Genomic DNA, 16,217 nt, shown 5'->3' with positions numbered 1-16,217 from the left:
ACTTGCTGAGTGTGTCCGATCAGGTGAATAATTTTTACATGCACGCTTGGGATCTTCACGCCCACTAGAACACTTGGGCAAAATACAGGAATGTGGGCACGTGAAACTATCATGTGCTCACGTGAAACTATCGTGTGCTCACGTGAAAGTATTGCGTGCTCACATGAAACTTTTGCGCGCGCACGTGAAACTTTCGCTTTCACGTGCGCACACGATAGTTTCACGCGCGCGAAAGTTTCACATGAGCACATGAAACTAAAATTTTGATTTTTTCACTCCAATGTCACCTTAGGGTCTCGGTATAAATGCCATCAAGGTGGATAAAATATTTAATATTTCTCATTCTTTGGCACAATTTGTGGTTACACCATTTGACATTTTCAGGTCCATTTAGTCTTAAATTTCATAAAAATGGTGCAAATTTATTTTTTTATTGGATAAAATTAACATAAATGCACTGTGCATTGAAATTAAAAAAAGTTTTTTTTTATTAAATTTCTCATCTTGCCAAACCGTTTTTGTCACTGACGCTATAGCTTTTACTGTAATGGTCCTGCTACATGTAAAGTCACATTAACAATTGTTCTGAGTTTGTCAAATTATAGAAAAAATTATTATAAACCACCTAGCCAAATTAGAATGATTAGAATGAAAAAACGCCTAGAAAATAAAATTAGTTGTTAAAAAATTTGAAAAATAAGCAAGGTTCTCTGCTTTCAAGCTGTCACCTCACTGAACTTAAACTCAAATACCGCGTGAACGATTCGAAAGGAGACTCCTCTGTATGATTCCCGAATCGCTCTCGCGGTACTTTGATGTCATTCACCTGTCGGTTCTTGCTGTGCCGTAAGAAGTCGATTACCCCTATAATATTTACCTTTAATGTGTTTTGAAACAATTCACGGACTTTAAAGACGTCACTGTTTCAGTTTTGTAGGTGTTTGGTGCTGGTGCACTTGATGTTGAACGTCTTGATGATTAAATGATGATGATATTTCTCTTTGCTTATTACACAGCTGTTCATGGTAATATTCCACGTTTCTTATGTAAAGTCTTATTTTTTTCTTCCTATTTTAAGGGCCATTTCCATGCAAGTTATAGTATAATATGACCCCTGTTATTTATCATATTGACTATCCCTGATATTAAATAAAAAGGTATACCATTTCATTAGATTATACTCTATTTATAAGGACATATATATACTAGTATGTACTATATATTTAATAATTTCCCTTTTTTTTTGTAAATCTTGTAAAGCTGCTTTGAAGCTAAAGCATTGCAAAAAACCTCTTGTGACTTGACTACATTTGTTTGCATTTTCCACACTAGATTTGCAGAATGAATGTATCGTAAAATGTTTTGAAACAGAGCTGAGAGACTGTTATTTATAGTTGAAAGTATAACCAAATTAGCCAAAATATTGTAAAACATGCAAAGTGTGAGTTCTGCTGGTGCATCGTAAACGAAATAATCGGAGACAAACTGCAAGGTGTATTTCAAAATGCATTTTAAATGTATTTATTGACTCTTGATTCATTGCATATGACATCCATTCTTTCAAAGACGACTGGAATGTTTCAGGTTGTGGGGGGGGGGGGACGAGGACAGTTGAGAAACTGAAAAGGGAAAACCCACCAACTATGAAACTTTACTGCATATCCAAAGGCCAGAGATCATAAAAGCACCTGTTTCTCGTCATCGTGATAGGATTGCGTCAACAGACCACGGTATAGCCTTTTATCCGTGAAACCCCCACGTAGCTACTTCTTAGAAACTAATTTTCAAGATCCATACATTAAAATGATTCACACTATATTATCCTGCCAAATTAAGGAAAAAATGGTGGCAGCATGTCAAGATCAACTACAGGTATTTTGTACCTTTAAAGTGAACAAGGAACAGTCTGGAAATCTAGCCTATTTAAATACTATCTGGACTACTCTTGATGAACCTTTTAATCCGGATCTGCTTTACACACTGACGTGGCAAAATCGATAGCTTTTAAAATGTATCCCGACAATCTTATCATAATGCATCCTGATGTGTTCATGACAAAGTAAAAAAAAAATTCACATTTAGTATTTACATAGTACACTGTAATTCACCAAGTAATGAAGATGAGTGGCAAAAAGAAATACACTTTAAATTAATTTCCTGTTAAAAACACAAAAGTATTACAAAAAAACGAAATCCCAAAACACTGAGTTATGAAATCATCAAAAGTACAATAGAAATATCATGGCTGTTTAAGCAGCGAGTATGGAGTATTTTCACTGAGAAATAAACATCATGTCTCCTGAAATCTAGCTCCTAAATCAACAGTATCCTATTTTTCTTTTCATTTTTATGACTTTTTTGCTTACCAAGAATCCTAATCTAAGTATATTAACCTCATCAGGTTGTTTAAATGACAAGTTTCTCTTGAGTGTCTTGTAAACAGGACAAAAATCGAACAGTGCATGTTTTTTGTGCCGTTGAAGAGCGGTTTAGTTTTATACTCAACCACCTGCCCGTAGATTAGCAGGACAGATACAGAGTTTCAGGCTGAGTGGCAAGTGCTATTCATAAAATACACCATGGGACAATGTAGAGAATAAAAAGTCTGAATGTCAACTCGACGGGCACAGAAATGCGTGAACGTGGCTAAGTGCTTTACCAACAGACAGGGGTATATATACAGTACATAGCTTTAAAAACTGAAGAGCGTTGGAAGTCGTGAAAAAAAACAACTTTAGGTTAACGGTAAAGTGTTCAGACTCTTATTCAAGAATGTGTGAATGTCCTGAAATACAATACTGCATTGCTCCATAGAAACTGGCCTTGCTAAACTATTTCTATTTCTAGGCGATCTGAGCTAAATTCAAAATTTAAAGGATTTTCAATCCTGACAACTCTTTAGAAGCTTATTCAGGGACTATAAGATTTGTTAAACTTTCCCGAACGACCCTGTCAAGAAATGGACCTATTTACATAGTTAATATGCTTTTTGTTCCATGCACCAAATAGAAATTTATCAGTATATCAGTATCCAATATCTACCGAGTAAAACATTTTAGGGCTACTTTCTAAAAACCTTCATAGAAACCCAAAGAAACAATAAAACCCTAATTCAAAAAGAAACAAAATGTACCTGTCGACGTCATACCAAAATACAAGATAAAATCTCACTGGGCCAAACGGCACGAACATGCCGATAAAAGAACATACTTAAATGAACACAATAGGTTATACTAGTAAATGATATACACACGAATGTATACTGGATTCCTGCATTAAGTGAATTCACAATACTGTAGGTACTTGATGCAAGAACCTTTTGCATTGAACAATTTCCCTAGGCTTATGGCGAACGGCAAAAACCACAGATGCACCCAAGGCACTCTTTTTTACAAACAACAATAAAAATGCGAAATGCGTCATTTAGTATTTTAGTAAAACGGTACTGTTCAAACTTTAGCTGGTAACCCTACAGTTCATCTAGTCCCCTAATGAACAGTGTAAACCCCAGTGTGAATGTATAGGTAGTCACATGATATAAGCTTAAATGACAAAATACAACTATGATATGTAAAAAAAAGAATTGTCTTGTTTGACAAAAGACAGTACCAAAAGCAACACAGCTAATGCTTATCAATCAAGCTATAACACACTAAACATGCCAACCGGTAAGAAAAGTACAAAACATTAAGTTATTGCACATTAAAGAGGCTCAGAGTCATTTTAACAATTTTTCGCCTGACGCGGTGCTTCTGTAGCACTGTAAGAGTTAGCGTAATTTTACTCCGTTTTAATTTCGATGCTTAAGGGCCGATCGTTGTGCCATTTTTTCATGTGCTTCTCCAGAGTGCTGTACACGCTAAAAGGCATGTGACATATCTCACATTTATAAACGTCTTTGCCCGTCTGTCCGTGCGTCTTCATGTGCCGTGTTAGCTTGCTGCTCTGAGCGCAGGCGTAGCTGCAAAGCTCGCATTTGTACGGTCTCTCGCCAGTGTGGCTGCGTCGATGCACTGTTAAGTTGCTGCAGTTCTTAAAGACTTTGCCACAAAACTCGCAAGTGTCACTACGCCGGCCATCCTTGGAGCTGGGGCGACCGGTGGTAAGATGGGGTGTACTGGATCTGCTTCCCGTGCCACTGCGTCCAGAGGCCGTCCCTCCGTCCAGCTCGTCAGGGGGAGTGGAGAACCTGAGACTGCCGTTCTCCGAGGAATGCTCTGAAGAGGTGGCAAAAGGCGATTGTCTTGAGTCCCCGAAGTTGAGGATGGGATCCTTGAGCTGGCGCGACGCTGCATATCCAGCCAGCCATTGAGAGTACACATTTTCCGCATTGGGGATTGTAGGAGTAGGTAAATCAAGGTCTTTTTCAACCTTGATGCGTTTGGAGAGAGGGCTGTCGGATCCTGGACTTCCACCCAGAAGTTTTCGTGAGAGTTCATCGTTTGGGTACGAGGCTGTTCCGTTTACCGTTGGTTCGTATGCCTCGTTGGCTTGGTCAGACTCTTTTGTGAAGTCATCACCACCTGCCTCTCCAGCTGATCTGTGGTCCCCTTGTTTGTACAGGTTTAGGGCATTTCGATAACCTCGAATTCCCTCCCCTCCACTTTTGCTGTGTCGCTGTCTATTGTTCTCATGGTGACGTGCACCTTCCAGGCTCAAGCTGAAATCGACATCATTCCGCTCTCCGCTCTCACTCTCATTTTCCTCCTCTTCCTCCTCCTCCTCCTCCCCTTCCTCTTCTTCGTCCTCTTCCTCCTCATCATCATCCTCATCATCTTCCACCTCTTGTCCATTCTCTGGGATGCCATTGGTCTCGCTTTTGACTTTCGCCACCACAGATTTCAAAGCATCGGTGGCACTGCCTAGCAAATCACTTGTGCCTGGTTCAGGTGAACTAGCAGTAGAAAGGCCATCATCGGATCTGGAGGTAGTGGATGACGATTTGTGTCGATGAGTCTTCATGTGCCGCTTTAACTTGCTGGCCTGAGTGCAAGCATGGTTGCAGAGGTGGCACTTGTAGGGTTTCTCACCGGTATGACTGCGCCTGTGGACAATTAAGTTGCTTTGGAATTTAAAGGACTTTCCACAGAACTCACAAGACTTTGCCTTCACAGCTGGAGGGGTTGGTGTCTGTTGAGTGGGTGTTGAAAGGGGTCCAGAGGGAGAATGGGCAGCCCCTGGTTGGAATGGCTGCAGCAGTCGTTGCATGGGGCTGGGCCGGTTGGGTGACATGGGTGGAGAGGAACCAGCAGAGTTCCCTGCAAGTTCTCGTAGCCGTCTTGAAAAGTCCATGGATGGGGAGTCCAGGGGTACCGAATTTAGACGCAGTACCCTGTCAAAGGCGCTTGGGTGGTGGGGGGCCAAAGCCAGATCATCGGGGCTCATGTGATGCCGTGGCGGGGGACTGAAGAGTGGAGGCGTCCTGGGATATCGTCCTTCTCTAGGAACTGATGAGCCTTCCCGGTTGGCTATCCTCATCAGGCTATACGGACTGCTGTCTGCCAGGTGGGCAGCATGTAATGGTGGCTGTGAGGCACAGTCACCACCCATTCCTGGAGCGGAGGCCACTCTGGGAGTTAAGGGGCTTCCAGGTTCACTTTCCAGGTATATTCGGAAACCATGAGTATTCTGGGCATGCTGTAACAGGAACCAGGCGGTGCTAAATGGCTGCTTACAGGTTGTGCAAGTGTAGCTGCTGGGCTCATCTTTTTCTGAAATACAAAAGGAGAGAGATAAGTTAAATTCCATTCTTGTTCTCATACAATTGTTTAGTATGTATTTACCAAAAAGGCATTATGCAAGCAAGTAGCCAAATCAGAAAAACCATGAGAATTTATGCTGGTCTTTCAGCATGGCTGTAAAGAAAATCACCCAATAAAATACATTTAACTCAACAGTTCAGGATGTAGAAAGCTTTATTTTTAGAAAAGTTTCTTGCCTCAACAGTTTAAACACAATAAGTCACAATTGTACTGTCTAAACCTGGAAGTAAGCGTGTTTAAGTCCTACATTAACAGCAGTTACATAGTCCTACATTCCAGCTTCATATGGCAGCTGTCTTGCCTATCTCCGAAGTGTCTGACCCAAACTCCGTAACGAAGACAAAAACCTGTACCCAATCAAAACACTTTTTACTGCATAAGAGATTCAAGGGGAAGGCTGGTAAATTATGGATCATTACAATCTGCAAAAATTACAGTTAATTGCTACCACCTGTGTGGGGTTTGACCTCCTCAGGAGATTTTTCCATCATAAAAAGGCCACTCTCTCTGCCTGCCTATTCTCATTCATACTCCAATTACGTCCTATATCATTTCAGTGTAAATCATACGAATAACCATATATGCAATTTGAGGAGTTTAAATGGTACTACCGTACTAAAATTGTGTACTGAAAACAATCACAGTGATGTTAAGGGGAACTACGGCAGAGCAATGTACGTATGTACACATTCGTCCAGATTCCGTGTCATCCCGTATTGTTTTGTTTCGTTAATATTGTTCTAAGGGCAAGGCCTAAAGCCAATGTTTTTTTATTGCTCTCTTTTAGTATTATTGTATTGCTTTGAATGAGTGACCACTGACAGTTATTGTTTACGAGCAGAGAGGTGTGCCTGATATTTTTATTTCCCTATAAGTCTTACGAAAAGAGCGAGCATGCTTTTTAAAGAAATTTTTCTGTTCTAAGGTATTAAACTTTTTAATCCTAAAATGTCATTTCTGGCTTTTAGTGAACACTTGTCTCCCATTTGGCACCCATTGACCGTACTAGAGTAAGTACACAATACTATAGCTGCGTCTTTCAAACCGCAGATAAGAACACAGACATGTTGTAATCGCAAACTCTGTTAGGTTACTGTAGGTTATAATAAAGACTAAATCTCAGAGCGCCATGTGCAAGTCACTGCACATCTACTTGGGGTGTACAGTCCTTAACCTAAACACACACTTAGATAAGAGTCAAAGTGAAACCAAACACTTGATCTTTGTACTTAAAGGGCCCCAGCCAACACCATTGTGATTTGCTTTTTTGTATAACATCGGCAACAAAACTACAGCTACTCACAATTTACTGGAAAATAAATGCATTTTACTTAAACATATGTGGCCTGGCATATTCGAATCTATGTGATGAATCTGCCAAACACAGATAGTCTAAGGACAGTTTAAGAAAAACAAATTGGGCCCCAAGAAATAATTTCTTTTGGCAGCTGGTATAATTTTGCCAGTTTTTCCCAATTTTCATTGTAGTCTGTACGATCGCTGGACATAACACACACCCCACCCCTCCACCGTACATTGAAAGTGTCTGAGAAGGGTGAGGAGGGCAGCCATCTTGGATTGGGGCCTCTTATAGAGCGCCAAGTAATGGGTCAGCAGTCACCTTAGCAACAGACATAAAGAAGGCGGAGACAAAAGGAGTTGACCAGACAGTGAGGTGAAGGGGGTGATGATTTGAAGTCCGGAGATGGGGAGGGGGGTCTGAAGAGAGACAGAGGTGGCCAATGGGAAAATGAACTAGACGGCCTTGCTCGGGGCACAAGTGGAGGCTCTGTTAGCATAAAGCACAATTCAACAGACAGAGCAAACATCTAAGCAAGAAAAGCAAAGAGAAGGGGAGGATGAGGTTGTGCCTATTTGACTTTTTTGGAACCAGCAGAAAGTTTTTCTAACACTTTGAATCTAATAGGATGAGCCATATTCAAAGTCATTGTACCAATGAAAAATATAGCTTTTTATTTTTCATTGTTTTTATTTCATTACAGGAGTTACAACGCATTCCCGTAGCTCACTTTGTAGAGCATTGCATTGCAACACAGAGGTCATGGGTTCAATCCCAGGGGTCACACATACTATACTAATATCTCTTAAATGCACTGTAAGGGCCGGTTCACATTTCGCCCTTTTTGTATTTTGAATGTAGACGTGGGGCAAGCTTGCTGAAATAGAGAGCGACACGGTCGTGACGTGCTCTTTTTTACCAGGCGTGTTGGAGTAGCAGCAAGTTAAAAATACTTTAATTCCTACATAAACTGATATATAGCATAAAACGTGGGCATGAGTTTACAGTATGTTTAAAGCTTACCGCCCTTCAACACTGCTCGACAAAGATTATTTTAAGTCATCCCATGTATATTTCTGTCTTGCTCTGTGTCCCGCTTCATGAGGGGACTTCAGGCTTAAACGGGCATGTGATAGTCAGTCTAGTGAGAGGACTCATTCAGGAAGCCCCCTCAGGCACAGCTCTGGTACTGGGACCAGTACAAAAAGACCAGTGTTCCCAATTCACATAACAGCCACGGGGTCAATATTTAAGGCTTCCCATCTGGCGCGTCTTGGCCACGAGTGATGCTGTAAATCAAGACGGAGTTAAACTAAATGTATTTGCTTTAATACAATTGTCTGGTGGCCTTAGTGATCAAATTTAACAAGTGCCTATCTTATAACATTAATGCAGCTGTTTGCTCTTTGTTCTGTTAAAATACTTTTTGCTATCCAGCGTTGAGATGTAGAGACATTTATTGTATAAGTCAGCCATTCCTGGGTTCATTTACTTTAAAACGGTAACACTGTAGATCTGTGGTGTTTCAACATTGTTCAAAGACACTGGCTGAATAAATGGCTAAAGTTTAGGATGTGACCACCTGTTTGTCTGACTAGTGAAACATGGTTATTCATAACGCAATTCCATTTGGTATTGCTAGTCATGCAAGTAGATACAGTACACTCTCATGCTGTTACAAACCCGTACACATTTCTTTGTTCTGATGAACATGAATGAAGATATTTTGTTGAATGTTTGTAACCAAACCGTTTGATTACGAACATTACTACAATGAAATTTATACAGGACCGTACCAACATCAGAGTGAGTAAATGATGACAGAATTTTCATTTTTGGGTGAACTATCGCTTTTTTTATTTCCAACGCTATGACAATTCGTACGTATTTTACAAGGTAGCTTATTCGTACAACCACATTTGTACATTTTTGTACAAGGGTCAATGACGTGACGTTAATTATTTTGTGTCCGTATGGTTAAATTAAATGTAAAAGGGTTATATTAAAAATAAATTTGCAGATTACTTTCTCTTTTTTGAGGACCAAGTCTAAATTTCTGGTTTTATTTCATTTTGAAAGAATATGTGCGGGATAATTGCAAAAATGTCAATGTGGTGTAACCGGTCTGTGTCAATGGGTGCAACTAGTATTTTTTGAATGAAAATATAAATATATTCAAACAAAAAATGTGGAATAAAATATAATCATCTAGTTTAGTGTAATATGAGTTTTTACATACATTTTAGTCTGGACAAATATTACAAAAACACATTAATAGAAATTTAAAAAAAAACTAAACATTTAGAAATAACAAAAATATATATATATAATTTTTATTTTTTTTGATGATGATGATGATGATTACGCTTACATGCCATCAAGGTGGATAAAATATTTAATATTTCTCATTCTTTAGCACAATTGGCGGTTACACCATTTGACATTTTCAGGTCAATTCAGTCTTAACTCTCATAAACATGGTGCAAATGTAATTTTTTATTGCATAAAATGAACATAAATACACTATGTGCATTGAAATAAACCTGATGCAATCTTTTAAAATATATTAAAAAATATTTTTGAATTTCTCATCTTGGCAAACCGTTATTGTCACTGACCCACAATTTGTTTTTGCCCCTATGTCAGGGGTGGATTTTTTATAATAATCTCATGTTTTTTGATTCACTTCGTACTTATTCATACGAATTAGCCAACTCGTAAAATACGTACAAATTCTTGTGAGATCAGGGTGGCATTTCAGAAACAGAGGGTGTGAAAATGAAGTACAGCTGTTAGACAATCTGACACAGTTGCAACTTTTAACTTAAATTTAACCAGCTAGCCAGCGAAGAAAGGAAATGAGGAGCTCAGATGCAAAAGCCACTAATTGCCACCTCCATTAACCAAATGCTCTCGGCACATATTATACGTTCATCAAATACTTTTGCTTCAAATCTGCTTAATCCCAGCCTCAGGCCATTCAGTAATACCGGTTAGTTGGCAGAATCCATTAAGATAAAAATATTACCTTTTTTTTTACAAGAAAACATATCAGATGCATCTAGAGGGTTTTGCTTCAAACGCAGATAGACACAAAAACATTACGCATCAATAAGCACTCGTAAGATGGATGCAACAATCACCTGACTGAGACGGGCCACACTCACCCCAATTTTTCATTTGGGGCACATCGGGCCAGATTCCTGCTACTTAATTGGATACATATGCTCTAATCTGCATCACGACATTTTAGCAGATGGGAGAGTTCTGCAAACCGCATCAATGAGGAGAATAGTAGCCAGTGAAGTGTAAAAAAAATATTACTGGTCTAACTCATCCTAACCATGCAAGGCATCTTAAAAATGATGCACGCTATTGCTTATAGGTGTTATTCACTGTCAAAAAAAAGTCCCCTAGCCCCTAGGGGTACATATTGGTACCAAAGAGTGTATAGTAGTACTTCAAAAGGGTACATATTTGTACCAAATGTAAAGACATCTGGACCCTTATGGTACATAATAGGACCTTCTTAATGGGTATAGTGCCAGGGACCATTTTCTGACCATTTCTCTGACAGTGTAGAAGGAAATGCATTTTTTTTCTTTTAAAACGATGTTATAATGGATATATATTAAACAGCTACAACATTTCAGGCTGGTGTTGTTATGATATGACACACAATCTCATCTCTTACGGTTATTAGAGTAAGTTTCTTCCTTGTATTCAGCTAAAGAAACATCAACTTTTTTGACAACCCACAGCCTTGGAATTTCAAACAGAGCTGAAATTGTACCTGTGAGGTCTTGCCAAAAATCTGTCCGGAGGCCTGCCTCACAACGTTTATACCGTACATACTTTTAAGAGGCTGTAGTGTCAGAGGTCACAGAGAGGGTTATTTTCATCAAGTCACCAAGCTGGTGTAACTTAATATCAACAACATGGTTAACTCGTACATTTTGTGCATTTTAAACCCACAAATACAAATGCATGTAACCTAGCTTGTGAAACCCATAATAATTCCTTTATGACATTCCGTCCGAAATACTTGAATAAAATAAATATGACCTTTGTGTTGTGTCAATCACGTTTACTGTTAAATCGCATCCATAGTAACACATCTGTGAATGAGTTTTAGTTGTGTGCTTGGTCACGTAGACGCCCGTGAATGAGCTACAAAGATATGAACTCAATGGCACAAAAGCTTCCTTATTCACCATCGAGCAGGAGGCAAATATTTTTGCTCTAAAACACTAGCGCACCTAAAATAGTGTGACTGGGTGAAAAGTAGAGAAGAAGCAAACTGAAGGAGAGCTCTAGCCCTCTGGTGACAACCGGATTTATACTTCGCAAGCTGCAAAACAGACTTGTAAGCCATCTCTCGCTGTACGCTAGAAGGGATCCGACATTCCAGGGAGGTGCTGGCAAGACCGTGCACATGCATGGCCCCGTTGAGGTCAGGGGTCACGACTCTGGGAGTGGTGGAGCCGAGCGGAAGAGTATTTGACAGGACGGCGCAGGAGACATGCATCAGCGTGTTGGGCTCTCCTCGCGGTCAGGGGCGCCTTGAAAGATTTTAAAGGAAAATCGTAAGCAGACACGGCCTTGGCTGTTGTACACTACAGCACCTGAATATTACAGGTTTGAACTTGAAAATGTAACAATCCATGTTATAATACTATTTATACAGGTACATCCAGCATGGGGGTTAAAGCTTCATACAGTATATCTAGAGAAAGATTTGAAATCTTATATTTACGCATTTGGCAAATGCTTTTATCTAAATAAGTGATAAATAAGGCCTACACTGCATTCAAGCTATACATTTTATCAGTACGTATGTTTCATGGGAATCAAACCTATGACCTTGCACTGCGAACGCAATGCTCTACCAATTAAGCTATAGGAACACAAAATAAATATTGGTTAATAGTCACACAAAAGTGTTAATATGGTGCTGGGCGGGTTTAAGTGGATGACAAGTTGCTATGCAGGTGTTAAGATGTTCTGAATATTTGTTAGCATGTTGTTACCTTTTGGGTCGGGTGGCTGCCATGTCATTGCTATTCAGTATAAATCTATAGGTTTGTATTTTTTATGGAGAAAAGTAAAAACACTTTTCAACAAGCCGCATATTTGGAGATATCATTCATGACCACAGCACAATTGGCGAGGGACGAATTACATGCTAAAGCTAAATACTTGAAAATGAAAATTGAGTCATAATTTACAGATTTATCAGCTTATTCACCGTATCCCCAGAGTTAGATAAGTCCATATAACCTTTTCATCTTTGTGCATGCCGTAACTCTGTCTGACGCACCTAACGCTAGCCTAGCTTAGCACAAAGATTGAAAGTAAATGGCTCCAGCTAGCATACTGCCCCCAATAAGTGACAAAATAATGCCAGCATTTTCCTATTTATATGTTGTGTTTGTGTAGTCACAGCGTGTACAAATAACAATGTCATATGAGACACAGCCATCTTTTTACCGTATACTGGGAACTATATTCTCTGAAGGTGAAGCACTGCTAGTTGGGTGGAGTGATTAGCGCAACACTTGCGTGAACTCTCTGCTCCCATACGGTTATTTTGTCACTTATTGTGAGCTTTATGCTAGCTGGAGCCATTTACTTCCAGTCTTTGTGCTAAGCTAGGCTAGCCGTGGGTGGGTGCGTCAGACAGAGTTACGGCATGCACGGAGATGATAATGTTATGTAGGGACTTATCTAACTCTGGGGGATACGGTGAATAAGCTAAAGTCCCCAAAAGTCAGCGTGTTCCTTTAAACTTTCTCTGCAGTCAAAAAACTAAAATACACCTTATATCCACGAAAAACATGAACACATGACTGCCAATATTTACATCTATGATACTGATTCAGTGTTGACCTTGACCTTCAGCCTGCAAGCAAAACTATTCATTTCACATGCAAATCATCTTAAAGGCACAACCGCATTCATTGATAGGCTATAAAAAAGCCATGACAATGTATTTGTTAACTAAATCATTTGCAAAAAAAAAAATTGTAAAGAAGAGGAAAAAATATATAATAAAAAACTAATTGACCTGACCCCTTTAAAAAATTTTACCACCCTTGATTCTTACAAACACCGCAAATATGATTTTTGTGAAGCGCCTCTGTTCCATACGTGTACTTATGTGAAGACTTCTGCCTCTGTATACATGACAGACAAATCCTGGGGAGGCTCTATTCCACAACGAGGGCATCTGTCCTCTCAGTGTGATGGGCCTCTGGGTTTATATGTGTCTTTGTTTATGTGACAGTGTCTCACTGTGTGTGTGTCTACCATAGTTCAATCTGACAGGCGAGGAGGCCGGGGGTTCACGGAGAAGGGCAGGGGATGCAGAAGATGACCCATTCTCATCCAGACGATAATGACATGACAAGAGCAAAGAAGAGAAAAGAAGGGAGTGGGGGGATCAGAGTTTCGATTCGGACAGATTATGGTTACTAAATTCACTAGATCTTGCCCTTTCTTTTCAAAGTCTGTTTACATTTATACATTTTGCACTTGCAGTGCATTAATGGTATATATTTTTATTAGTATGGATTGAACCCATGACCTTTGCGTTGCTGGCGCAATGTTCTACACTGCAAAAAATGACTTTCTTACTTAGTATTTTTGTCTTGTTTTCAGTTCAAATATCTTAAAATTTTTAAATCAAGATGTATTTTCTTGATGGGCAAAATTACCTTTTTAGACAAAAAATATACAGTTTAAGTAAATTGGTGCTTAAAACAAGCAAAAAATCTGCCAATGAGAATTTTTTTTCAGATTTTTTTCTTGAAAGTGATTAAGAAAAATGTTTTTTTCTTACCCCTTCCGCAGATTTTTTATTTGATCTTTTGACATATTTTATAAATTTTTTAAGCTTACATTTAATGTTTTTTTTTGTTTGTTTAAAAACAAGACTTATTTTCTAGGGTAACTTTGCTTATCAAGAAAATGCATATTAATTTAAGAATTTTTAGATGTTTGTAGTGAAAACAAGACAAAAATACTAAGTAAGAAAGTAATTTTTTGCAGTGTACCAATTGTGCTGAAATTACCAGCTCCAATCTGATTGGCTCTTGTTACACAACGTTCAAGCACAACCATTGCCTAAAAATAACCAAAACAAACTGTGATTAGTCGAGTCACTCAATTTTTTTTATCTAAGGGTATGTTTACACAACAAACGTTAAAAAATTATTTTTCTTTGCATTTATGAAAGATTTTACTTACACAACAACACTTTCAGAAAGATCCACGCCTACACAACTAAATACACTGTATTACACGTGACATGCCAGTAGATGGCGATGTTACCTTGTAAAGAAACACTGCATGTTTGCACACATATTACACATATTCATGCAGGGCTCCAGACTTTGGCACGAAAAAGAAAGCCGTGCCAGAGACCCGAAAAACTATTTATAGTAATTTGTGCGAGTGACACAAAAAAGACTGAATTTTGTGCCATGGACACAAATAAATACATAAAAATTTTCGTGACTATAACATGACTTTCCATGAGATCAGTCTGCACGCATTCCTCAAAAAAAAAAAATCTGCCAATGGGGTAAGACGATTTTCTTGAATTAAGAAAAAAAGGAAACTTATTTCAAGTTTTATTCTCACCCCATTGCCAATTTTTGATGGTTTTAAGCACAAATTCTCTTAAATTGTATGTTTGTTGCCTAAAAACTAAACTTATTTTCTTAGATCATTTTGCTCATCAAGAAAATGCATTTTAAATTAAGACTTTTTAGATATTTGTACTAAAAACAAAACAAAAATGCTAGGCAAGAAAGTCATTTTTGCAGTGTTAAATGATTATAAATTAGGTTTATTACCTATAAGTGACCCTGGACTATAAAGCGGTAAAAACTTGTAAACTTTGTTGGAAAAGCATTACTTAACTCAGTATCTTGAGCACCACAAACACAGTCATTTTCAGTTGAAATCGCTGTTGACCAGACAGTCTACACAAGACTAAATGTCCCATTGCACACTAAAGCTAGGGCCACACCAAAAGATTTTTTAAATCTTATTAGATTTTTATAATGTGAGAGACCACAAACATGATGAAGAAAATCTACGATTTACCAGTTCCTATAGTGTGTGGATTTTCGCTGTGTGGTCAGCACAGCACCGCACACATTTTCAAATTCCCTTTACATAAGTTCACAAACAACGCAAGTCTCGACGAAGAACACAGGAAATCATGCAGGAATCTTGCGATGTCTCTCGTGGTCAAACGTGACTTCACAGTTAACAAACACAACAGACGACGGGCATAAAGAAATGTCATTAATACTGTGGACTGCTTGATAAACACTGTGCCTGCTGTTTTTCATCAGCTCACTTTCTGATTGGGTATCGTTTGGTTTCACGTGACAATCTACAGCGTGCATCTGTGTTTGTCCCCCCACACAACAGGATTTCGATCAAAGTGCCTCCGACATGCTTCCAAACAGATTCAGATGCTCTTAACACACCGCGCACCACAAGAAAATCTAATAAGATAATCGGATCAATCACGAAGACGATCAGGACTTTACCCAGGATTGTTGTAAAGGGAAAAATCGGCCCAAATTCAGCCCGATTATTTTTCTTGTATGTGTGTACCGGGCTTAACATGAGATCTCAAGTGAAGAGTACCCATATCATAAGTGCATTTATACACGCCTTTAAATCGTTTGACAGATTTTCCCCTTGACGAAAACATCTAACTCCGCCCGTCTCGTTTCACACCCGCATTGTTTCAACCTTCTCATCAAATCCTGTTTCTTGCCATAAACGTTGGTAGACACGCTTTCACATGCAAACTCAACACGCCACTTAAACTGTCATGGGCCTTTATGTCCGGTCCGTAAGAAGCTGAATGGAAGCTTTGTGGCGGTTTCATGCCCACATTCTACAAGTGCTCAATTTGTTACAGACGCAATGTCACCACAGTGTTTTGCTCAAATGCAAGAGAGGCAAACAAACTACAGACTGAGGGATGAAGGATGAGGAGAAGATGGGGTCCAAGACGAGACTGTATGTGGGGTGTAGTGAAAGAGTGAATGAGAAGAACAAACAAACAATAGAACGAGGAGACTGCAGAAGAGCGAGGGGGGGTACAATGGCAGATAAGTGCTAAAGCA

General features: G+C 39.1%; 1 protein-coding gene across 1 annotated transcript in view; it reads right to left on the bottom strand.

The window, feature by feature from the left end:
* Window positions 1–1,493: 1,493 nt before the first annotated feature.
* Window positions 1,494–16,217, bottom strand: part of bcl11ab (BCL11 transcription factor A b) — a 32,017-nt gene continuing 17,293 nt past the window's right edge. The window contains exon 3 of the mRNA XM_055213820.2: window positions 1,494–5,711. Coding sequence (XP_055069795.1) covers window positions 3,781–5,711 — 1,931 coding nt within the window. The 3' untranslated portion in view covers window positions 1,494–3,780. The remainder of the gene's footprint in view (window positions 5,712–16,217) is intronic.

The sequence above is a fragment of the Misgurnus anguillicaudatus genome, chromosome 8 (assembly GCF_027580225.2).
Source record: "Misgurnus anguillicaudatus chromosome 8, ASM2758022v2, whole genome shotgun sequence".
In the NCBI taxonomy this organism is placed as follows: domain Eukaryota; kingdom Metazoa; phylum Chordata; class Actinopteri; order Cypriniformes; family Cobitidae; genus Misgurnus; species Misgurnus anguillicaudatus.
Note: the sequence above shows the minus strand (reverse complement) of the source record. Positions and strands in the feature narration are given on the sequence as shown.